General features: G+C 37.8%; 1 protein-coding gene across 1 annotated transcript; it reads left to right on the forward strand.

Annotated features, from left to right (window-relative positions):
• The first annotated feature begins 689 nt into the window (after positions 1-689).
• Positions 690-23,957, forward strand: LOC106181287 (scavenger receptor cysteine-rich type 1 protein M130). Its single transcript, XM_013565613.2, has 32 exons — positions 690-839; positions 3,607-3,954; positions 4,500-4,832; positions 5,025-5,223; positions 5,479-5,686; positions 5,977-6,149; positions 6,359-6,545; positions 6,839-7,017; positions 7,687-7,870; positions 8,217-8,395; positions 8,718-8,870; positions 9,714-9,976; positions 10,160-10,238; positions 10,412-10,447; positions 10,675-10,807; positions 11,390-11,565; positions 11,761-11,910; positions 12,181-12,437; positions 12,719-12,791; positions 13,137-13,302; positions 13,683-13,858; positions 14,287-14,466; positions 14,751-15,007; positions 15,361-15,439; positions 15,684-15,839; positions 16,342-16,595; positions 16,913-16,991; positions 17,349-17,526; positions 20,425-20,600; positions 20,898-21,140; positions 21,430-21,601; positions 22,371-23,957. The coding sequence occupies exons 2-32, from the start codon at positions 3,613-3,615 to the stop codon at positions 22,603-22,605; spliced, it is 5,655 nt and encodes a 1,884-aa protein (XP_013421067.2). The 5' UTR covers positions 690-839; positions 3,607-3,612; the 3' UTR covers positions 22,606-23,957.
• Positions 23,958-24,798: the final 841 nt, after the last annotated feature.

Raw genomic sequence — 24,798 nt, forward strand, 5'->3', positions numbered from 1 at the left:
TCTGTGTTTGACAAATAAACGGACACGGCTCACTAGTTTAAAAAAGAGAAAATACATCAGTAAAGGTGACAAACAGTCATCCTTTTACCTCGTACACTAATCCAGGTCTTAACCACAAATAGCATAAAAACCGCAATAGAAGGAAAAGATGATGCTCGTGCCTTGCAACAAAAACCATTTTCGAAGAATGAGACCATCCAAATTGCCACATGATTACGAACTTTTAATAGCATTTATTAAATAACTCTAACATATAGCAGGCAGTATTAAGTAACTGCCTAAAGATCAAGACCCGAATGCACAATATCAAATTATGCAAATGAGCATATTTATAGCTCAAGATCAGGCTTGAAAAGAATACAAAATTACTATGAGAATGATTGTGAATTTTTTGTTGAAGAAAATTAGTATCATTCTATGTAAAACAAAGTCACAGTGGTGCAATCATTTTAATTTAAACTCTGTGTGTGGATGACCCGATAAATATGGACATGGGAATGCAATGCACTCTTTTATCAACTTCAAATCGTATGAAATTCAGAATGACGAATAAAAAAAGTTGCACCCAGCCCTACGTGTGTTCAGTAATGTTGCATCAAGTCTTACGAATCACCGAACAGAGGCAAAGAACGACAATCATAATGAATGCAGAATGATATTACAAAATCTGCCAACGACGCAAAAAGACCGCAGTACCTTTTTTCAGCTCCGCTTCACAGCGTAACGTCATTTTAAACACATTTATTTCTTCTCAATGTCCCATTTAGCCAAAAGGTAATACACATTCTAGGACGGGCAGTGAAGGCATGAGGTGTCGAAGATAGCAAGCCAAGTCCAAGGTAAGAGGGAAATTTGGGATTCATTAGATGAACCGAGTGTTATACATCGAGGAAACAAAAAGGCCGCCTCTTACTTATATGTCAAGTATTCATAATTTATTCATTTGTTTTTATCCTTTAGTTTTTTTTGTACTTGTAGCAAAATCAAAAGCCGTATACACCTTACTGTCTACTTCACCTGAGGAATTAAGGCGTTATAGCTGGGTCGGTATAACTCCGCAGGGGATTTTAGCTAAAGTGCAATCAGTGGAATCAGCTTAATCAGCACACGATAGTTTATTACCTCCTACCTTCTCGAGTAGGCGTGTCAGGCAATTAAGCTGATTACACTGATTACACTATAGCGAGAATCCCCGGCAGAGTTGGACCGACCAAGCTTTAGACTGAATAAATGCTCGGATGAGGATTATAAAATTGCCAAGAAATCCCTCGTCAGAATAATGATGATATTAAGACATTTAAATGAGGACACAAACCTTACTCTGGTTGACTATAAATTCTAATCATAAGTAAACATAAATGAACTGCATAAGTGCTTGATTTAATCGATGTAAAGTATAAATATATCGTCATATACGTATACTTGTGATTGTGTACAAATTGCTAATAAAAACAGAGACAGTGTTAGAATAATTGTATAGAGGTTGTGGATACTTAGGCTGGGTATTCTCATACTGACCTATAGTGCATGCATGCTGCGGTGGACCAAAATAAAACGTCTACAGACATGAAGATTATTTATTAGTGGTCAACTTTACCCTCAATTTACCCTCGCAAGCTTCATGTTACCCTGGTAAACTCCATTCATCAGCCTGAAAACCATTGTAAACGGTCAGTTTGAAAGAAACTCGCCCTTCCTTTCTCATTTTTGTAACGTTTCTCACCTGGTTAACTACTTAAAAAAATGATGACAGGCCTCGGATGCAAAGCCGACCCTTGCCTCCTTGGTGTGGGGTTCGGTGTTTTGGAGAACAAGCGGAGCCATTTTGTGCGCTTTAAAGCTATGATTCAACTCTTCAAAATGCTAATATCAAGAGGGGAATATTGGGGTGATTTTTTTCCAGAAACCGAAGGGGGGTCTGACCCCCCCCCCTTCGGTTTCTGGAAAAAATCACACCAATGTTACCCCCCAAAGAAATCACACCAATCCCCCCCCCCCAAAAAAAAAAAAAAAAAATCCGCCACTGGTATACACGCATGTTTAAGGCTCACTCATTTTTCATAACTTCAATTTGTGTTATACTTTAACTCATTCATTTGTCATTTGTCTAAATTTCACTTTTTCTATTTAATTATTTGTGTGAATGCAGGCATGTTCATATAAAACATATCATTAAGCTTTACATAATAAATGTACAGCCTATTCCTAGTTTCCCCTTTCTTCATCTGTAGATGTGTCTGTCCACACTAACTAGGGAAGTAATGGAAATTGATGTGGAAACTAATTCATTTTCTATTAACCTGTTATTAATTTGGCGATTGCATGTCTAACAGTTGGAAATTCAAAAAAATAAATGCACATCTTTCCCAAACAACTAAGTTCTTAGCCTTATACAGTGTATACACACAAGCCTACTTGTCATGCTGCGACGAGGCACATTACCATAAACTGGATGCTTTACTGCACGCGCTGATGCGTTCAGCACCATGTCCATTACATGTATTTATCAAGTCTTACAAAAGTTTCAAATAAATCATGGACAATGTGCGTTTAATTCCACCAAGGAGTGTTTACTGGTTTATCGAAAGTGCGAGCAAACAGTATATTACGTACTATCATTTCTATCTTAATATGATGTTTTGGTTGTTTTACACCTTTTTTGCATTATCATCACGTCTTTTTGCAATCTATAGTATACAGACCTTTAACACGCTCAGACATGCAGTTACTAGATAGCAGCTTCCTATAGCCACGTGCACGCTTTCGTGTCCTTTTATTATTTACGAGGCTTATTCTACGAAAATACGTCAGGATGCTGTCCATCCAGTTTGACTAATTTTCATTTATTTGAAAAAAGATATTCAGAGCACCTACGTGGGTTCTTTTCAGAATGATGGTGTAAACACGTAAAATACATTTTTCTTGGAGAGCCACTGTTTGTTTCAATTAACAAATCATTAAAGTAAAGGAATACAATAATCGTTTTTATTTACCTTCAGGATAATACATGTACGGCATGATTCACGCAAGTAGTAACGTGCAGTCTGTAGATCTCTGGGTCAAAAGCGCAATTCAATATTCAAAGGACAAAAAATATTTGCAATTTTCAGTTGTATTGCAAAATATGTCATAGTTATGTGACCCTCTTTATGTATTTGGTGAAAGTGTTTATTTTGTGTTTGCCCTCTGATTTTTTTTTTTTTTTTTTTTTTTTTTTTTTTTTTTTTTTGCGTCCGAAAGTCATAGCTCATGTTTGTATGGGTGTACCGCGACAACCACAGAATAACGATTAGCAATAAACGGCATTCCCAACTCAAAATATGCCATCTGATGATCCTCTGATGATCCTGTGCACTTTCAAATGTATTCTACATGATGAAATATTACATTGAACACAGATTGAATTCTATGTGGTATATAATTCAACTTATGTGACCATTTTAATTAGGCCCATGCCAATGAGTGTTTTGAATCTAAGAGAATGTCCCTTACCCCCCACCACACCGCCTCCACCCCGCCTCCCATTTGACCCATCTCTCATCTTCTGTGAGTTGACCCATGCTCATATCGTTTAAGAAATATAACAGCTATACTTTACATTTTCAGGATATCATGGAATTGAATCAGTTGCATTCGATGAGAGAACTCGAATCCAATGTTGATGAACCCGGAAAGGATATCAATGGAATATATCCAAACGCAAATATAGATCCTTCCAATGATGCCTGTCCCAAAGTTGGACGATACTCGACTTTATCAGATGATTCTGTTGACACACACTCCTTCAATGAGAGAGTTACGCGCACCCATTACCATAAAACTCGAAGGCGTTTCAAACAGGTGTGCCTAATAACGACCGTTGCGATAGCGGTGATCCTATCTGTCGCGGCAATCGTTGTGATTGTGCTCTTCACTACCGGGCCGATCCAACGAGAAAAGGCTACAGCGCCACAGGTAGGCCTTATTCGAGGTGCTTCACGCACGTTTTGGTGGGTGGATGCAAGGGAGACATTTTGTGTGGGGTGTGTATGGTCTAGTGGGTCTAGAGTATAAGGCATGGGCGTGCGAAAAGCCAGCTGTCCAAAGTATCGAAGGCAAATATCATTAGAAAGAAATTGCTGGTGTCAATCGGTAAAATTCACTTTTTCCAACTAGGCCTACTGGGAACGTTAACGTTATTCATCACAGTATCATTACCAGAGATTAATCAACCAAAGTCAACTATAACTGTAAGATGTTTCAATAATGTTTTGTAGATGAAGAAAATTATTAGACCTAGTTATTATAACCCTATGATTTACATGTACCCTCGTTGGTTTGCTTTTGGCCTATGAAACCAGGGTTTGCTCTAAAGTAATGTTTAACATCAGCAATAATGCCAGCTCAGGGCAAGGTGCAAATTCATATTTTAAGTATGACAGATCGCTTAACTTGCATAACGACAGTTAAACAGAGAGGGACCACAGACCATTCTTTAAATGTATGTCCTCTATTCGTAGGCTCTTAAAAGCGACCTTGACGAGTCAAGGGTCGGAAGCTGTCACGTCGAAAACATTGGAATAGCAGATGCGTCCGCAGTGCCTTACAGAAGGGGCTCCGTTGTGTCTTTCAATAACATCTATGGCTGCTCTCGTCGGAATCAAAACCTTCATTACGAGATTCACGTGCTGGGGGTGACGTCAAGCGTCTCATCTGACGTCAGCATCGATGTCATACTGAACAAACGGGGTCCACTCACCGGTGATTTGATGGTTGTGTTGCTGTCCAACACTAATACAAATTGGACATTACAGAAAACAGATGCATTATCTCAGGAAATTACCCTTGTATATGTAAGTGGACGTCAACATCGGTTACAAAATAAGAATATCATGTTGAAATCATACATAAAGCGATATGTATTCATTTACACATGGAATAGAGATAAAGCAAAATAGAAATACTAGTAGCACGTTTACCGATAGATTAACGAAGTTAAACAGAATTAAGCTGAACATTCATCTATGTTGTGTTTATTTCTTTAGTGCAGGCGTGATAGTGTTATCACAAAACAGAAATTAGTTCAGCGGGTCCCTTACTTTTGTTCCAAAGATGGCGACTTTGCCGTAGACGTGGTTTCTAATATCATCAGTAACATAAATTCTCGTTATGGCGAGATCACGTCGTATACCTACACTCAACAGTGTGAAAAGTGGGTGCTATATTTTGGGGAAGCTCAACAAGGTAAATATTATTTTGAGAAAAATAAACATATTAGGTATATAAAACAAACTTTCGATAAAATTACGTGCATCCTTGCGCATTTATGATAAAAAATGTAAATAATCGCGCTGTTTATATATAGTTACCTCTTTACAAAATTACACTGGTTCAAAAAACATTTTATATTACAGGTATTTAATCGCTTAATATTTCACTTTCAAATAAGTCACTGAAGATTTCAAGCTATAACCAGGAATGGTTTCTTTTTACCACCAGCTACCACCGAGAAACCCGAAAAAGAAATGACCACCCAAGCATTAGGTGTACTCGAAAATGCCAACATTTCTAACGTGCGGTTAGCCGACAGTTGGGATACGTCATCTGGCCATGTCCAAGTTTATATACAACAGAAGTGGTACTATTTATGCAACAGATTATTTTCTCCCAATGATGGCACTGTCATTTGCAAAACATTGGGATTTGGGTAAGTGAGTTTGCTGCAGGTGGTGCATTCTTTACACTTAAAAGGTGCGTTCACAAAGAATCTGTCGAACTAGGTAGTTCGATCTAACTCCGCGGTGACTGTCGCTGAATGCAATCATAATAAAAGATTGTCGATGAAAATCATCTTTCGAGACAACATCGTGATTACATTCTGAAGCAAATAAAATATTGTGTAGGTGAAATCATTCTGACATGCATGTATTGGGAAAAAGAGAAACAGCAAATTAAAACTGAAAATGTATATTTTACGTGTTTTTTTATTATTTACAGAGATCGTGCCAGCGTGCATGTGGGATCATATTTCAGCACCCCAGTTGTCCCGCCCTTAAACCTCGGTCTACACTGCACGGGAAATGAATCGTCCGTCTACCAGTGTCTCTATAAGGAGAACTTATCCTCTCCCTGCTCTGTTAACGAATTGACTTCGCTTACATGCACACCGGGTAAAAGCATAACTTAGAATGTATAAATGTTTATTTGTAAAAAGGGAGGAGCGGGGTGCACATCAAAGAAACGTTGTTCGTACGTACGCCTCACTTAATTGCTGAAGTTGCACCATTTTCTCTCCATTTTCAATTTGCTAGAAAATTTGCTGAAAGACATAAATTTCAACACAGTTATTGCACTATATAAATCTGAATTCCTTTCACAGAATTAACGACCACTACTGAACCAAGTAAGAGTAATATCCGGAATGTATCTGGCGTTCGTCTGGCTGATGGAACGGTCAAGAATATCGGACATGTCCAGCTTCTTATCGGTGATAACTGGTATTACCTATGCAATGACCGCTTTGAGGTGGCTGATGCCAAAGTTATCTGTAGAACCCTGGGAATGGGGTAAATAATATCTTCACTTTTTCACTTGATTTACCGGTATTACACCTTGCTATATCCACAACTTAGTACTTATGTTTTTTTTTCACATAGGGTCTCAGCATCACTGGACATTTATTTGAAAATGCACATTACAGATGTTGAAATAATGTTTCTTCCATATACAAGGACATTACAGACGGGAAAAACTATATAACCGGTGAACAAATACATGCACTTCTAAACCGTAACATATTATCATATTCGCTTTCAAATTTACTTATATATAATGAGTTTTATATATAAACTTCTTGCAGAAACCAGGCGCGTATACGGCGTGTGATACAGTACAGTGCTGTAGACTCTGTCCCCATGAGTGTGGAGTTACACTGCGAAGGAACAGAGTCGGATGTACGGAACTGCCCATACCAAACTTGGAGCCCTTTCCGACAGTCGTGTGACAAGAAAAATATTGTTTTCATGGAGTGTGTGCAAGGTAGGCCTACATACCGGTATAGTAATACAGTGCATGACGCCAATACAAAGATTAGCTTGATATGTAGCTATTGATATGTAGATTTACTTCATACATGATGTAGTGTGTTTATTGTGTTATCCAATCAAATACAAAATGAAAAAAAAAAAGAATTTAAAACAGGAAAAAATCCGATGATTATTACCTCTGATATCAACTCCGACTATTATCTTGTAAGAAAGCCAATCTTACATAACAGCATGCCACAGTAACAACAGAACTGGGCATATTGAGTAGTATTTAACGTTTGACTTGTTTTTTTTATTAAAAATAACAATCAGAATTCGTTGTTTTATTAAGGCAAACCACATTTTCAATTATTTTCATCTCGTGCTCATAATTACGATGCAGCGTAGATCTCAAGATCTCCAAGTACAATTACAATGACGAAAGTTCAAATTGTCAAATTGCATTATAATGTAATCTAATATAACCATCTCTTGTTACTTAAAACTATTCTTAAATACGGTAAAAAAAAGAAATTATATCTTTCACCTGTGTGTTGCTTGTAAAAATAAGATGAAGAGTTAACGAATGATCGAAACGTTCTACCTTTCAGGCATATGAAAACCTGTTTATATTATCTCTTTAAATTGGTCGATTTTTTTACACTATTCTCAACCACTGAAGCCACCACGACTGTTCAGCCGACCATTCCAAGTCTATCACAAATCTCAGACGTGCGCCTGGTAAATGGCAGCACAAGGTACGAGGGCAACGTTCAGGTGAGGTATGGGTCACATTGGCGCTACGTCTGTGACTATTCTTGGGGAGTCGAGGATGGGAATGTCGTCTGCCAACAGCTAGGGTTTGGGTAAGTCTAAGAAATTGTCCAATTCGCTGAAAATAGAGATTTGAAAATATAAAAAGGAACTAGTACGTTCTTTGTCACATACCGTCCCTTACTGCTGCACTTTGAACGAAATAATGAAATTGAGAAATATAGCTGTCCCAGTAAGTCAACAGAGATGTATTCTTGGACCGTGGAATTTAAGGGTCAACATTTAAGGCTAAAATGGTGGTGCAATACACGTGACCTGCATGGTTTTCGCTATGACTTACAAAATATGGCGTCGGCAACCTACCTATTTAGGAATGCATGTTACACAATATAATACCAGATATTTCAGTCGTATCTATGTCGATCTTCTCTTGTTTAGACCGGCAAGCCAAGTCAACTTTAATTCATACTTTGGAAGTCCGCCTGACGATTCTACGGCAGATATCAGTCTCAGCTGCTCGGGCACAGAGAAAAGTGTTGGAGAGTGCCGCTATTCAACCATGTTTGAGCGTTCCTTCTGCTCTAACACTGATGTGGCTGGGTTATCTTGCCACGTGGGTAGGTACCACGTATATTCCAGCTTTTTTAACCACACAGGTGTATAGGTTGGATGCCCTTCTTAATTCTTCATACATTTTGCGAATCGAGGCAGTTTGTTTGACTTGCGAGGACCTTCAGCTTGATTTGTCCAAAAGATATTCTAATTTGCATGCTTACATAAAAATGATCTCATCTTATATGTATATGTGACATTCAGTAAGTTGCGCGCGCGTGTGTTAATTTTGCCAAGGTTACCATTTCTAAGATTCCTAACGTACATTATTATTGAATGCAAACAACATTTATAGTACCGATTTATTTCCAACTATGATTTTCACAGAGGAGGTTCTGTCCGATGGCTTTAACTGCACATTTGATAGAGGCATGTGTGGGATTAAATTGGATCTAACATCGTCATACAAGTGGGGTAGGGGAAGCGGAGGGACGCCAACAGCAAAGACCGGACCTTCTGCTGACCATACGACTGGGACCGGTAGGTTTTGGGTAATGTTATCACTTCAGAACTTACATTTTTATGATTATGTATCGTTCCTATGTCCCTTAGAGAAAACCTGTTTAATAGTCATATCACGAATATATTAGTAATTTGTGATACAAGGAGAAACTAAAAAGATACTCTTTTGCTTCGTTCAATAATTGCAATGTAGTATAGTGAGATTTCCACAAAATGTGAGTGGTAGGGGTATTTTGGGGAAAAAGTTGGGAACCAGGCTTATTAGCATAATTTTGGCACGCTGAATCCGATTAACTCGGTTTCCAAGCAAAATGTTGCGTTTTTAACTGTCTAATTTGCAAAAACAAAATGGCCGCCAGATTTCCAATTTACCGGAATATCTCTGTAACTAGACAGGCGAATATGACAAATGAAGTGTCTTTAACTATATTTTCAGGGTCGAGGAATATTATTAAGATATTTCTGATATAATTAGATTTACACAATTTTTCTTAATATGCAAATTAGAAATACGCCATTACAGAAAAAGCGTTTCACTGTAACTAGGATGCAAACATGACACATGAAGTGCCCCCACCCATGTTCTTAGGTTCTCATGAGAATTGGTTCCCAACTTTTACCCCCAAATGCCCTTGCTTCTAATGCAGGGCCTTTTTCAAAAATCCCACTAGACTAATGACGGGGCGAGGAGTAACCCGAAATGAAAGTGAGGTTATTAGAAAAGCAGAATGCTGCGAGAAAGCATTTGATTAGTATGAACATGACAGAAACATTTCTTTTGTGCAACAGGGCATTTAATGAAGGTGGGGTTAGATAAGTGCAAAAAATATTGCTTCAGTGTACCCGTTGGTATCTTTCTAGGCTACTATGCCTTTTATGAGTCAAGTGTCGGCTACAGTGGAATCAGTGCAAAGATGACCACGCCCACTATCCTGGTGAACAGTTCTAACTCCACCCCCGTCTACAATGTCTCCTTCTGGTACCATATGCACGGCAAGGGAATGGGAACACTAAGAGTCAAGCAGAAAGATAACTATGAGAGCGTCATTTGGCTACGGAGCGGGCCGCAAGGGGACGCTTGGCTTCATGAAGAGCTGCACATTATGGCGGAAGAAAACTTCAGCGTAGGTGGTCATCTCTTGCACAATAATAATATGGCATTGTATTGTCATACAATGCAGATGTTGATAAAGGCGCGGTTGTACTGAAAAGACGCATGGGATTGTTTTTTTTTATTATTATTTTTAGGTGGAGTGGGAACATTTACAAAAGAAGTTGTCGTTTAACCACTCCAAGTTTATTTTCAGATCGTTTTTGAATATGTTAGAGGGTCAAGCTTCTTAGCAGATGTTGCCGTAGATGATATATACATCAACCAGATTTTCAGTAAGTTTCATTTCAGGCCAAATTAATGTAGGCTATTAACCTATTTTGATCTTTTGGAGGCATGTAACTACCCTTTAATAAAACGTAGGTGACCATAACAAAAGTTAACATGGTTTCTTCAAATTAAATCCTACAAATTGTGTCACTGTTGCACATTATTCCCTTTGTTTCAGATGCTGTTAATGTCACCGTTCCTGACAGGGCTGAAGGTAGGTGGCCTTGACCTGTGTATCTCTAAGAATGTATAGCAAGAATTTATTGACAATGTTCTGCACCTAACTTCAACCTTTCTGCTCTAACATGTAATATACACTGCATCAAGATATACATGCAATTCCAAATGTTTACGTTGCAGTATACATATCAGCGAGCCACGCAGACGACATTTTTCGAGAAATAATTTAAATGTATAAGTGTATACTGTATGTTTTTTCAGTGAGACTGGTAGGTGGCAGCACCAGACGTGAGGGAAGAGTAGAGGTATTCTACATGGGGCACTGGGGAACTATCTGTGACGACGGGTTCACTATGTCTGCCGCGCGGCTGGTTTGTAGACTGGTTGGTTTTAGGTAAGTGTAGGGCGCGGTTGGGTATTTTATATCATATATAAAAAATCGTTTAATACCATTACATTCATACAATTGAAAAGGTGTAGGTGTCCCACATGTAGATGATTCTTTAGTTCAATGCGTCTCCCTGCATGTTTCCGTACTGATAACGTCAAGGGTGCCTTAAAGACATATTCTTGTTGTGGGCTTAATTTTTTTTTTTTTTTTTTTTTTTTTTTTTTTTTTTTTTTTTTTTTTTTTTTGCATGGGCAATTATCTTACTTCACCATAGCGCAATATTTTATTTTCTGAACGACAATAAGTGAACTTTACCAATAATGTGACTTTTACTTTTAAGCATATTTATTGTGACCTGCTTCACTACACCCTTGATATTATTATTATTATTTTTTTATTATTATTATTATCGATACTGTAAGTTTAATAGCACATGCACTACAAACGAATGATAAAAGTAACTAAAACAATTTGACATTGACCACTAAAACAAACATAAGAAATCATTCAGTTTCTTTAAAATAGTTCAGTAACATAACAGAAGAATTCTTCATTTTTCTTTCCTTCCGCCTGTCCCTCTTGCAGCGATGCAGTGCATTTCAAGGGGAGAAGTCACTATGGTCGAGGCACAGACCAAATATGGCTCAGTAATCTGAACTGCAATGGCTCGGAGATTTCAATAGACGAATGTCTTCACGGTGGGTGGGGTACACACAGCTGTTCACACAGAGAGGACGTGGGAGTACTGTGCAGAGATCCAGGTAGGACCGACAATAAGTATGCAAAAAAAAAAAAACATACATTTCCTGAAGTAAACGGTATTTTTCTCTGACTGACCAACATTTCATCCTCCTTTCCTGCAACTCGCCATCCCTTTGTAAAAATTTGGGATAACTAAAAAGTCCTTTCTTTTTCATGTAGATTAGGGCTAAGCATTAGTTTTTTTCCTTTGACAGGAAATGAAATAATTGAGTGTTCGTTCGAGGGAGGCCTGTGTAACTTTACGCAGGACGCTACAGACGACGCGGACTGGGTGCTTCACACTGGGGCCACGCCTACTTCCGGCACGGGTCCGAGCTCAGATCACACTCTACAAAATTCACAAGGTAATGTCGTGAACCCAACAAAAAAGTAAACACCCAGGGTTTTTCAACTCTCAATATATTGCCTGAATGAATTGGGTAACTCGTGTTGCTCAATGAAGCTGTGTTAGAATCAAAATTATTTAGATAAGGCGACCATATTACCACCGACATATTAAATATACCTGAAAACATCTACGATAGATGAATGTACCAATGAAATACACTCAGGATCAAAATTGTCGCTCTAGAAATGCTTGCGTACGAATCATGCCTTCTTTCTGCCCTATCCAGGTTACTATGTCTACCTTGAATCCACGACTATCTCGGTGAACTCTTCGGCTCGGCTCGTGTCGCCGCTGATCGATGTCAACGCCACGAGGGACTATAACATCTCCTTCTGGTTCCATATGCAGGGATCGGATATGGGGAGGCTTAGAGTCATAGTTTCACAGAACAACACAAACAAAACTCATTTTGACTTACCAAAAGAAGGGGCCTCACGGTGGCTCTTCTACTCTTTCAATGTCACCGTTTATTCACCTTTTCAGGTTTGTGACCATTTACTTGAAAATATTTCAAGAACACCGTTGTTTAGACAAATTTATGTGTTACTTTAAAGGTATGCGGTGTTAGGTTCTTTATATTCGATATGAGGTAGGGCACACTTTTGTTCTACAAATGAACATGACATACGGCACGCTTTTTACGCTAACATTGCGGGCAGTGATGCATTACAAAAAATTTGGTCAATTTTTTTTTTTTCATTTTTAATTTATTTATTTTAAAGTCGAGTGATGTAAAACTGAGTTTCTTATTACTTTCAAATCAGGTTATCTTTGAGGGAATCCGCGGTAGTGGTGTCAGGTCGGACATAGCACTTGACGACATAGCAATCTCACCTAGTAAGTTCATAAAATATTTGCCGAACAAGAAAAGTCTGAATGTCAGGAATGGTGTATATTATTAAGTAAAAATACATATCGGGTATGACAAGTAGTGTACTGTGTTTAACCGTTTTTATATCTTAAATTAGGTTCGTTGACCATTTGAATACCCTTACATTAATTTAACCAGTTTATATGAATCATTATAGTCACAACATTAGATGAACAATATGTTTTTTTTTCTTTTTCAAAGACTAAATGTTAACATCCCAGATATATCGTTTTATTGAAATTGTGCGTTTCCATGCTGTACACCGTATAGTAAAACAAAATACATTTTAACGAACTACTTTTAACTCACAGGTAATTTCAGCGGTTTACAATCGGACGTCTCTTTGCGTCTGTCGGAGGGGTTTGAAGACTGGGAAGGAAGAGTTGAGATCTACTATAAGGGCGTCTGGGGAACCGTGTGCGACGATGAATGGGACATTGATGACGCAAACGTCGTGTGCCGAGCTTTGGGTTACAGGTAAACAGATATACAATAAGGAGTTTACTGTTTTCAAACAGAAAATATTCAGTGAACCACCTTTAGCTGCAGTTGTGATTTAATGTATTCTAGTTTATGATGTCACACAGGGATATATGGGTTGCGGTTTATTTTAATTCATTAATTCCCCTAAAAACGAAAATTCTCTTGTAATCTTGTAACTATTGATCATTAAAATTCAATTATTAAACTAGTGAATCATTCCATCATATCATGCGCATGCTCAACCCATAATATATATAGGCCTACCATAGAACTGAATTTGTTGTTCGTTCGTATTGGCTTGCACTTGCCTTTTTGAGCTGCGCTAATAGTTAACCGTCATAGTGTAATAAATGACATCCTCGTTCCTTACACAGTGGAGCGGAGGCCGCTTACAAAGCAGCAGCCTTTGGCGGAGGAACTGGTCGTATCTGGCTGGATAACGTGATGTGCCTCGGGTTCGAGCCGTCCCTAGAATACTGTGGACATAACGGCTGGGGAGTTGAGAACTGTGGACACAGTGAAGATGCCGGTGTCAGTTGCACAGTTCCAGGTGCGTCATTAATGACATGGAGTAGCCAGGCAGGCACCCAGCCAACACGGAGCGTTATTTTAACGTTACCATAACGTTTATATAACCAAAAAGCCTTTTGATAACGTTATGATAACGTTACAAAAATGTTCTGTGTTTGCTAGGCAGGCAGCAAACTAAATGTTTGTTTTTTTGTATGTGATTTCAACCTGTGCACTTCCTGTTTTTCACTTGAATATAAAATTATTCGCCCGCAGGTCGAAGTAACATTGTGGACAATGTTCGTGTTCCCGTTTTCATTCCATTTAATCCTCATATATGTTTGGGTCTTAACCCAAAACGCGTTTGAGTCATAGACAAAAGCTAGAAGTAATAAATTAAGGTATTTTTAACGGAAGTCGACTCTCCTGAATCTTACTTGAATGTCCACACTTGCTTCACTATTCCAGATATTACGATATCAGCCAAGCCTAACGTCAGCTGCGACTTTGATGGTAACTTTACTAACTTGTGTGGCTTGGCAGACAAGTCCAATACGGAATTCAGCTGGCTTCAAGGCAGTGGGTCTACGCCTTCCATAGGCACAGGACCGCCTTCTGATCATACAAAGGGGTCAATCTCGAACCAAGGTTGTCTTATCAGTCCTTCATGGTTTAGATATAGTTTAATTAAATTGCCTTTGGAGATAATCCATACTTCATTTCATTTGCTGCTTGACTCTTATTCTTAACTATTTTTTCGTAGTTTTATTTGTGCCCACTATCAAAGGTGCGGGTATATGTCAATTTTATTATTTTGCAGTGGCTTTAATATGCAACATAATTTAAGCATATCTACAGCTAATGTCTTAGAAGATTTTATATACATATACACTACTGCAATTATGCATCATGTAGTTCTTTCTATACTCCAGGATACTATATGTACACTGATGGCACCAAGGGGTCCTCAGGAGACAGTGCTAAACTGGTGGCGCCCACTATCCAAAATACCTCTGACGTTTATGACATAGCATTCTGGTATCATATGCACGGTTCTAATATTGACAAAATGAATGTTTATGTTAATACGAAGGCCAATACCAAGGTTATATTATGGGAAAAACAAGGCGACCAGGGAATGGAATGGCATTATGGGAAAGCCACACTGTGGACAAATGGCAGTTTTAAGGTATAGCCGGTGCATATCTCATGATAGCTTCTGTACATATAGTTAAACTTAAAGATGAATTTTTGAAGTAACTCCCACTTAAACAACGCGCGCGAACTGGCAATAAATAAAGAAATAATTACACTTTCTCTGCATCAATGTCCATTCTGTGTGGTGAATGGTCATTAATTGAAACTGTTATCAAGTAAGCCTAGGTTATGTTCTCAGTTTTTTGTTTGCTTGAAACTTTTCTTTTGTGTGACTTTATTTTTGTTTATATATATATATGATTTTACGAATAATTTTCTTCTATCACTGGTGCATGCTGTCTGAAGTGGTTTGATTTTATATGGTCCGTATTGATTTCACTGTAGGTGGTGTTCGAAGCAATCCGCGGAGACGGCTACAAATGTGATATTGCATTAGACGACATATACATAGGGCCGTCAACGGGTAAGACACACAACGATTTCTACCATTTTCACACTTACATTATGCTGATCATACAACGTGCTTAAAAATTAATTTGGGTTGCCGTTTTAAATCTTCACTGTAGGCTATTTGCTGTTTCTGAACTCTGCTAAACATACATGTAAACGCATTTTGCGTCACTTAATGTTATTCATTCATTTTTGTGTTTATATGCGTGTTGTTATTGACAATACAATTCATAATCTTACGTTACATGCGCGAGCAGTTCCCGTCATCACGAACCTGACTTGTACTTTTGAAGACGGTTTCTGCGGGTTGATATACGACATAGATGAACACATGATGTGGACATTACGTCAAGGGCGCACCCCTAGTGTAGCTACAGGTCCCAGTACAGATCACACCCTCTTCAACTCACTGGGTAAGGTATATGTGTATATTTCTTGCAGTACTTGGTAGTGATTTTTAGCGAGTTTGACAGCATTTCTTCGTTCAGTTGCCGTCAGAATGGGACTGTGTAGGAATATTAGGACTCGAAAACATCCATAGATATCAGAAAGTCTTCCTCGATTCGAGGGACTACCACTAGTAGCCACTGTGTTGTAAAAGTTACATTATTTCAATCCCATAGACATTAATATTAACCATTCAGATTTTCATTTTTAGCAGATGGTTAAGGAGAAATGAAAAGCATTTTCAAACGGTCTGTTTGTTATTATTTTTACCGGTGATGAAGCAGTGATATGTTTTTCTTCCAACATCAATTATATATAGAATATGAAAAGTGAGGGGCAAGTGAACGAAAAATAACATCAAACTACCAACGTGTGTTGTTGGAACAAATGTAAATGTCAATAAACTTTAATGGTGTGTCACACTTTCAAACTAAGGAACACGGAATTACGTTGCCAGTATCTTTCCAGGACATTATATATACATTGAGAGTAGTCAAACTGGAGCCAAACAGGGGCATTCGGCAATATTGAAAACAGCACGACTTCGAGGCGGCCAGTCCTACGCTGTGAGTTTCTGGTATCATATGTTTGGACAAGACATAGGGAGCTTGGCGGTTTACACCGAGGGACTGGACCAAGTTGTCGACTGGAATGCGTCTGGAAATCACGGTGACATATGGCAACACGGAAGGATGGTAGTGAATGCCTCAAACGATTTTCAGGTAACATTTCCATAACCATTGGCATATCTTTGAAGCTTTGGCAAAGATGTCACATGTACCTGAAACACGTCGGTATGTTGTCTTGAGTCCGTGGTTTGTCTCTTCCCACAATAGCTCCGCCATCAGAACAGTTCTGTACTTTTGCTTTGATGAATTGAGCCTGTGGAGAATAACTGCACTATGCACTAGTACAACATGTAAGTCCGTCTAAAAAGAATGAAATTACGTCCTTAACATTATTAAAGAAATCACAGGAAAATGAGGCGTACCTGTTTAGCCTAAAAAAGAATTGATATTTGTTTGATGGTTTACTCCAGCTTGTCTTTAAAGCCAGCCGAGGCGAATCTTACAAGTCAGACATTGCACTAGATGACATCACAATTCAGCCGTTCAGTGGTGAGTTTATCTACTGTTAGAATGATTATCAATCAAGGGTACTTGAACAGCATCATCTTTCTGTATTCGATTGAGTGAATGTGTATAACTCTGAACATTCTACATGGTTGTTTTCCCTCAACCATAATGGACTTTTCAATTTTCAAAAATAAAAGTTTGTTACAAATCACTTTTCTCTAAACCCTGCAAAATATCGCTTGGTCTCAGCGCGCACAGTCGCCAGGCTGGGCTACCCGGGATAATTTCCCATGGAATCCTCAGTTGAACCAAGCGCTTTATATTAATAGATTAATTTGTTAATATATAGATTAATATATTAATTAATAGTGGCTTTGTGCCATTTTCATTAATCTATAGGTTCGCTCCCTCCTTTCACAACCCCGGCTCCTTTAAACGTGCAGGTCCGCCTGGCCGGTGGTCTTTATGAGCATGAGGGACGGGTGGAGGTGAACTACAGAGACGTCTGGGGCACCATCTGTGACGATAGCTGGGACGTTAAGGACGGCAAAGTGGTGTGCAAAATGCTTGGTTATAGGTGCGTATAGAATGTTGGTTATCAGTTATTAGACAATAGATATGGCGTACGAGCCAGACACCTCCCACACCACATCCCCACCCCCATTTCGCTAGTTTTTTAATGGTTAGACCCACTTTTTGATTGCTGCGCACGTAGTAAATGTAACAGGATTTTGTAACAGATTTATTTTCTCTTGCCTATACATTGCATTCTCAGCAATCAGTAGATCAGTTATGTGAATTGAGTACTAATTGAGTACACGATGTTTTTTCACGTGTTCTTGCATTCACAAGCCTGGAGTTTGGTTATTTATTTATTTATGTTAGTATCGGTTTTGTTGCTTTCACATATCCGGTGAAGAAAGAAATACGAACATTACGAAAAATCCTTTTCACATTTGGCCTTGGAGAAGTGTGGCTTAGCCAGTCACCACCAAAAAACTTTACCACAATTTTCAAACAAAGACAAACTGACCACTTTACCCAAATATGCAATAGCAAACTTCAAGCCAACAGTAAATTGTCTTTCTTCCGTATACTTAACCAAAAGTGTGAAAGGGCAACTTACGTTGATAAAATAACAAATTACGACACCTTGTCAACCCTTGCTAAACTACGTCTTAGTGACCATAAAATCCACATCGAAACTGGGCGGCACACCAGGCCAAAAACTGAAAGGTGCGACAGAATCTGTCACCTGTGCACCCAAGGGGTAATTGAAGATGAATACCATTTTATATTCCAATGCCCTATGTACAAAGCAGACCGAGTCACCTTTTTTTAGTAAAACCTCAATCCTAAAAGCTGATACAAGGTCACCATACAGTCAATTATGTCATGTATTTAACAGTGCCAACAAAGATACTTTAGTGTCCCTCTCCAACTTTATAATCAAATCGTTCAGGAAAAGAAGTGAAGTGGTTGCTCTGCTTGGTAACTCTTAGCATATCCCTTAAAATGTCAGTATATGGCCCCACTGTTGTGAGAAGTGACTCGGCAGTGGGACTGAACATGTCACAATATTTATATCTGTGTAACTTAATTATTTACTTATCTGTCTTATGTAATTGTCATTAATCGTAATTATCTGTGTCATCAAACTGGCTTTAAACAGCCATGTAAACAGCTATGTAACTGTGGTTTTAAGTTTAAACATATCCTTTTGTGTGACATGTTTATAGTATGTTTATGGTAAATTTTTAATCACACCAAGGTTTATCTCATTGCTTAGATAGAATATTTTATGAGTAATTTTACTAGTACGTATGTTCATTATATAAAGATTATTATTATTATTATTATTATTTTCATTCACAAATGGCTAGGCAACATAATACCAACTAGAGAAATGGTAACGCACTATTTGTATTGTATTGTCATTAATATATCATATTGTACAAGGTCATGACAATCTATGTACCAGACTTTACGAAAGGCGTCGGACCGTCGGACATGCCTGGCAAATTTCGTCTCGGTCCGATAAAAAATCACGTATCGTCGGACCTTATGTCCGGCGAGTTTTCAAACTGACTGGGAATGTGTAAATATAAGGAATATGTTGTTGTTTCTTTTCCGAACGATATATTTTACTTCATTCGAAAAGAGAGACGGGGTGAAAATCTCGTGGAATTCCCAGCTAATTATACATAATTTATTAACCTCAGTTTCACTCACAAATACTATTTTGTGAGTGGCTGAGGTTGGGGGATTCCTGGATGATGTAATGTACAGACTCGTTTTCGTTTCGTAATACCCCTACACGACAAAATGGCCGCAGCACATGTGCTCGTTCTATTTGCGTTTTTTTACAGACTTGATCCTCTGTTTCTTCATTATCAGTCGTAAACAGTAATCATGGATAAGCCTTTTGTTTAGAAAATGACGTTTTTGAACTTTAAACACTTCGTTGGTGCAAAACGTGGCAAAAATGAAAACGAAATGAGGAAGAGAAACGGAAGTTTACTAAAATTGGACAGAAGGTAGGCCCTGTAGGAGAGGAAAATAGTGTGTGCCGAGTGTCAGGAGTACTAAAGTTATCATTTTGATCAATAGCAACATAAATGTTACAGCTTTATTATGGGTTCTTAAATTATGGAACATATGTACGTATTTGCATGTACCGTTCACCACGAGTTGGAGAAAGAGCACATGAACTTGATGAAAACTCACAGTTTGAGTTTCTTTTTATAAAAAAGGAAATAAAATGAAGAAGGAACTTAGACTCGGGCTGGACAGTCCCTGTCAAAGCTTCAAGTGGATGAAAGAGACTGCCTTACTGTGCTGTTTCAAAATGCATATGTTATTGCCAAAAACAACGCGTAAAATGGTTATCTGATTAACAGACGTTTTTGTGGACATACATTTGATATTAATAGCTACACATTCTTCATACTTTTATTGTTTTTAGTCCTTGTGTCATTCCACAGCGTCTTTTTCATTAAATAAAAAACAAGTAATTTTTTGTCTATTTTTTTTTTTGTTTGTTTTTCTTTCTTATTTTACTTTTTTGAAAATAAATATATATATCAAAAATTTAATATTTGATTTAATGTCAGTGATTTAAAACGTTAAAAAATACACATGAAAACATGAATAATGGTTCATATTTCTATTATTTTACTTCGGTCTGACAGATTTTGTTTCAGTCTGACAGAATTTTCAAGCTTGTCAGACCGAATGTCTGACAGATTTTTTGGCCTTTCGTAAAGTCTGATGTACCAGTACAGAAATAAATTGAATTGAATTGAATTGAATTATAATCGCATGTTGAGTAATGTACTAATTAGCATATCCTTTTAGGGGTGTACACTTCATTATTCGGTATCAGATCTACTTGTCTGGGCATAGACAAACTTTGTGGTGTGGTTTGTTTTCCGTTCACACCAAATGACACTAGTGTACCCACGTGTTATTTCAGCGATGCAGCAGCCGTCTACAAAGGCGCCCATTTCGGCGCTGGTTTGGGTGCAATATGGCTGGATGATTTACAGTGTAACGGGAACGAAAGCAGTTTGCTATATTGTCAGCATGCTGGCTGGGGACACGAGAATTGTGATCACACAGAAGATGCTTCAGTCAGATGCTCTCTGGCAGGTAAACTATGAGAGTTTGTGCTGAATATCGGTTGATTCAGAAAGGAAGGAATCACTAGAAGCGACCGACTGTCAATATATACAGGGTAGCCTCCAATAAATTGCATGCGTAACTATCACATCGGGACATTTTATCATTTTATCATTATATTTAAACTTTTTATCAGGTCCCAAAATCAACTGCGGTCCCGCAGTTGATTTTAAAATCTAGGTATTAAGCAACAGAGACTACATATGCGCTATACATCTACCATAACCAGAAGTTTCTCATTGACTTTAATGTTTTGTCGCCTTTCAGAAACAACAACCACAGCTGCGACCACCACATTGTCTGTAAACACGTCGTGGTGCCTTCCAAATGGTACTGTAAGGGCCAAACCCCACCCTACGAGTTGCCGTGAGTTTCTTTTCTGCTCACGGTCTGGCAATGTGGTTGTCACACCTTGCATAGCCGGGGACTTGTTTCATCCAGAACGAGGCATCTGTGTCAGAGAGGAGCACATGGCCCAACGGTGTTACTCGGATGGAAGACGAAAAACCGGTAAAAGTTGTGTAAAGTAAAATAATCAATGCTTATTATAATGAAATATATACGTCATCCTTCTACTAGAAAGGTACAAATGTAAAAACATATTGATAATTTTGATGAAACAAAAACCTCATCGCAACTTTTTGCGATTTGCTTGGCCCTCAGTACTATACCGTACATGTACCGATACAATTCTGGTGGTTTGCTTTACGCTACTTCCTGCTCGATTATTCCTAGGGTTTTCTAAATATGAAAATTGAAATTTTGTGTACAGCTTTATTATTGGTTTCATCATTTTCAGGTGTGCCAATCCAATGCCCTGACGGATGGGTTGAGTTCCAGGCTCGTTGCTATAAGTACTTTGATGCCGTAAGCAATTATGATCGTGCTTTGAATACGTGTGCGACGTTCAATGGGAGCCTTGTCAGTATACTTTCGCAAGATGAGCAGGGCTTCCTTGAATCTATGCTAAGGTAAGAGGTGGTAACCTTTTTTCCAGTACAGGTATTCGAAGCTTTTGACTACAATATGGATATGTAATAAGATATGAACATTTTATTGGCTCTATGCCGGTGTAACAGGAATGGAAGTCCGAGGAATGGAGGTCCGGGCTCCCATATGATTAGTACAGGTTAGGGTTTGTTGGAGTATTGGGGTTAGTATATGGGACGAATAGCACCTGTACAAAGTAATGGGTGGCGGACTACGGTTCCTAGCGGACTTCCATTTCTGTTACACCGGCATATAAAAAACATACAGATCGATACAGTCCGATGGGAGGAATGGGATACGTGGACCATGCCAGTTAGTTTCTGAATTTTTTTTTATGCCGAGCCAGTATTATTGGTATAATGAAGACAGTAGTATATCCACTTATTCAAATTAATTGGCCAAATCGAAATGTATCACTTTCATCACAACCGCACAAAGTGTTCTGCATTGCAATTATTACGGGCTGTGGATTTTTTTATTCACCTTTATTGTTTTACTGCAGACGACAACAAGACCACAATGGGTAATATGTGTACTTAATATTTTTAAATATTTAAGTTATTAAAATAACATTCTCTGATCTTTTTGCCCAAATGCTCCCATCCTTTTATATCGGATATATTCCAAACAAATTATTTATGAAACATTGGCAGCTTCAGGCCGTTTGCCAATGTACAAATTATATTTAACACCTCATTTGAAAAATGTCATTTCATGTCATTGTTAACGTATACTCCGTGGAACTTACAGCAACTACACGGGTCCTCCAACGTTCATATACATTGGCCTGGATGATATCGCTGTGGACAGAGACTGGAGATGGACAGATGGCTCCGTTGTCCAGTACACCAACTGGGATGTCCGAAGTGGTCAGCCCACCAAACTGGACATTGGCGAAGACTGTGCTACCATAGCTCCCCATATCCTCTACCTGTGGTATGATAGACAGTGCACGCTGGAATACCCTTTCATATGTAAAATATAAAGACTCGTTGCTGAGCTTTCAAATATGTACTAATGAAAATGGCGAAACAGGACGCGTTTACATGCACTATAGTTAGTTATTTTTATTAGGGTATTCAGTTGAAAAATGAAATATGTCGACTTTTGGATGCCGCTTACTTTAGTAACTCCTGAGATTTGTGAAAGATAATATTCATGTGAAGGATGCACCTAAGCATTTGCTTGTTTTGCTAGTAAATTCAAGCAAATGTTGTAGCACCGAAGCACAAAGCAATCCAGTGTTTTTTTATATGAATCTACTATATGTAATAGTTATTTTCCACTGTACCCCGTGAAGTCTTATTAGATCTACAGTACAGAAAGGTCACTACAGTACAGAACGGTCACTTCTCGTTTTATATATCCACGTTTTTGTTTTTGTTTTTGTTTTGTTTTTTGGGTCTAAGTGTAATGTATACAGATACGCTGGTAAATTATGATGAAATATTTCCCATTTTCCAGAATGCATTGAATGTTTTAGTACAGAAGTTGATACATATAATGTTAATCGGACTACGAGAATTGCATCGGTGATGGCAGTTGATGTAAAGCATGGCGCAACGAGTTTAAAACGTACTCCGTTGTAAAATATGAGCAATGTACGCTTTTATATATGTATATATGCATTTATCAAGAAAGTGAAATACGTACTGCAAGTTTAACCATTATGTAACCATGTGCCATATTAAAGATTGGAATAAAAATTAAATTTTCATTGTAAAATGTTACGATAGATTTAAGAAACAAAAAGAGGCAGTAAAGTAAAAAACACATGCCAACATGCATTGTGGTGTTTGTAATGCAGATGTATGCTATGTAAAAGGACTTTGCTCACTTGTTTCGAACATTTAAATCCGAGTTACAGAATATATATATGCGAAAAAAGCAAGTTTGGAGAATGAATAAAATGTTTCAATTATTGTGTTTCTTTTATCAAGAGCTTATAAAATATGTGGGTATTACCTCCAATATTTCTGTGACTCAGTCACCATCATCAGGGAGTAAATGACTAGGGTCATTTCACCTGGAATGAAAATCCAGCTCAATTGCCCCTAATCACTGGCCTTGTTTTGTACAACACAGTCATTTACTCCCTGATGATAGTGACTGACAGTCACAGAAATATTGGAGGTAATACCCACATATTTTATAAGCTCTTGATAAAAAGAAAAACAATAATTTAAATTGATACATACAGAGCTAATGAAACTGTTCTCTCGAATAAAATGTTATTTAATAACAATAACTTGGGCACAGTCAAACGTAACAGTTTACTCCAGAGAGCTTTTAATGCTATTTGGAATCTGAATAAATTAGTATGAAATAATGGGAAAAGCACGGCTTGTTTTCGTTTTGGTCAAATTACTGGGATAATAACAGGGAGTAATTCGCCACACAACGAAAAAGTAAATTGCTTCAATAATTAAGGGGTACAACACATATAATGGACGTTTTTGCATCGTACCGTGAATGCGTTTCTCCATTTGTCGTCTCTCGTTATCAGACCGGTAATTTATCGACGATCACTAAAAGATTCCCCTTGTAAATTACATGTATTTAATTTTTTATCTATGAATTTGCATGAATATGAATTTTAAGTTATTTACAGAGTGGAATGACCGAAAAGTGCCTCAAACCATTTCAGGTTTCTATCCCTTGATCATATGAAACTATGTTAACTACTAAATTCATGTACATATATTTGGAGTGTATTCATTTGGGGTGCGTGTGTTGAAGAAAACTTTCAGTCTCAAATAAAGCTAATTCGAGTAGTGAAAAGCGTTCTATTTTGCAGTATTATGAACTTAAAGGTATTTTTTTAATTTTGAAAGCATATTCAGAAAACAACACCTAAAACTAATGCCACCTAGAAATTTCATTTAATATTATAATTAATTTTATATCAGACCAGCCGTTTTCCTGAAGGTCAACCTACAATGTCACATAAGACTATATACCAAATATGTTCTGTGTAGATTTCGTAAAAAGATATAGCAAAAAAAAAAAAAAAAAAAGAAATATTAGAAATATATGCTACATGTAAATGCCAAAAATGAAAATTCAAAGGCATGTTACTAAATGATACACAACGTAATAAGGCTCAAACCGAACAGCATTTCAAAATACTACTTGTCTATCTAAGATATCGAGGAACAATGTTACAGATCAGCGGGAT

The sequence above is a fragment of the Lingula anatina genome, chromosome 3 (assembly GCF_051362555.1).
Source record: "Lingula anatina isolate TDL-2025a chromosome 3, LinAna3.0, whole genome shotgun sequence".
In the NCBI taxonomy this organism is placed as follows: Eukaryota; Metazoa; Brachiopoda; class Lingulata; order Lingulida; family Lingulidae; genus Lingula; species Lingula anatina.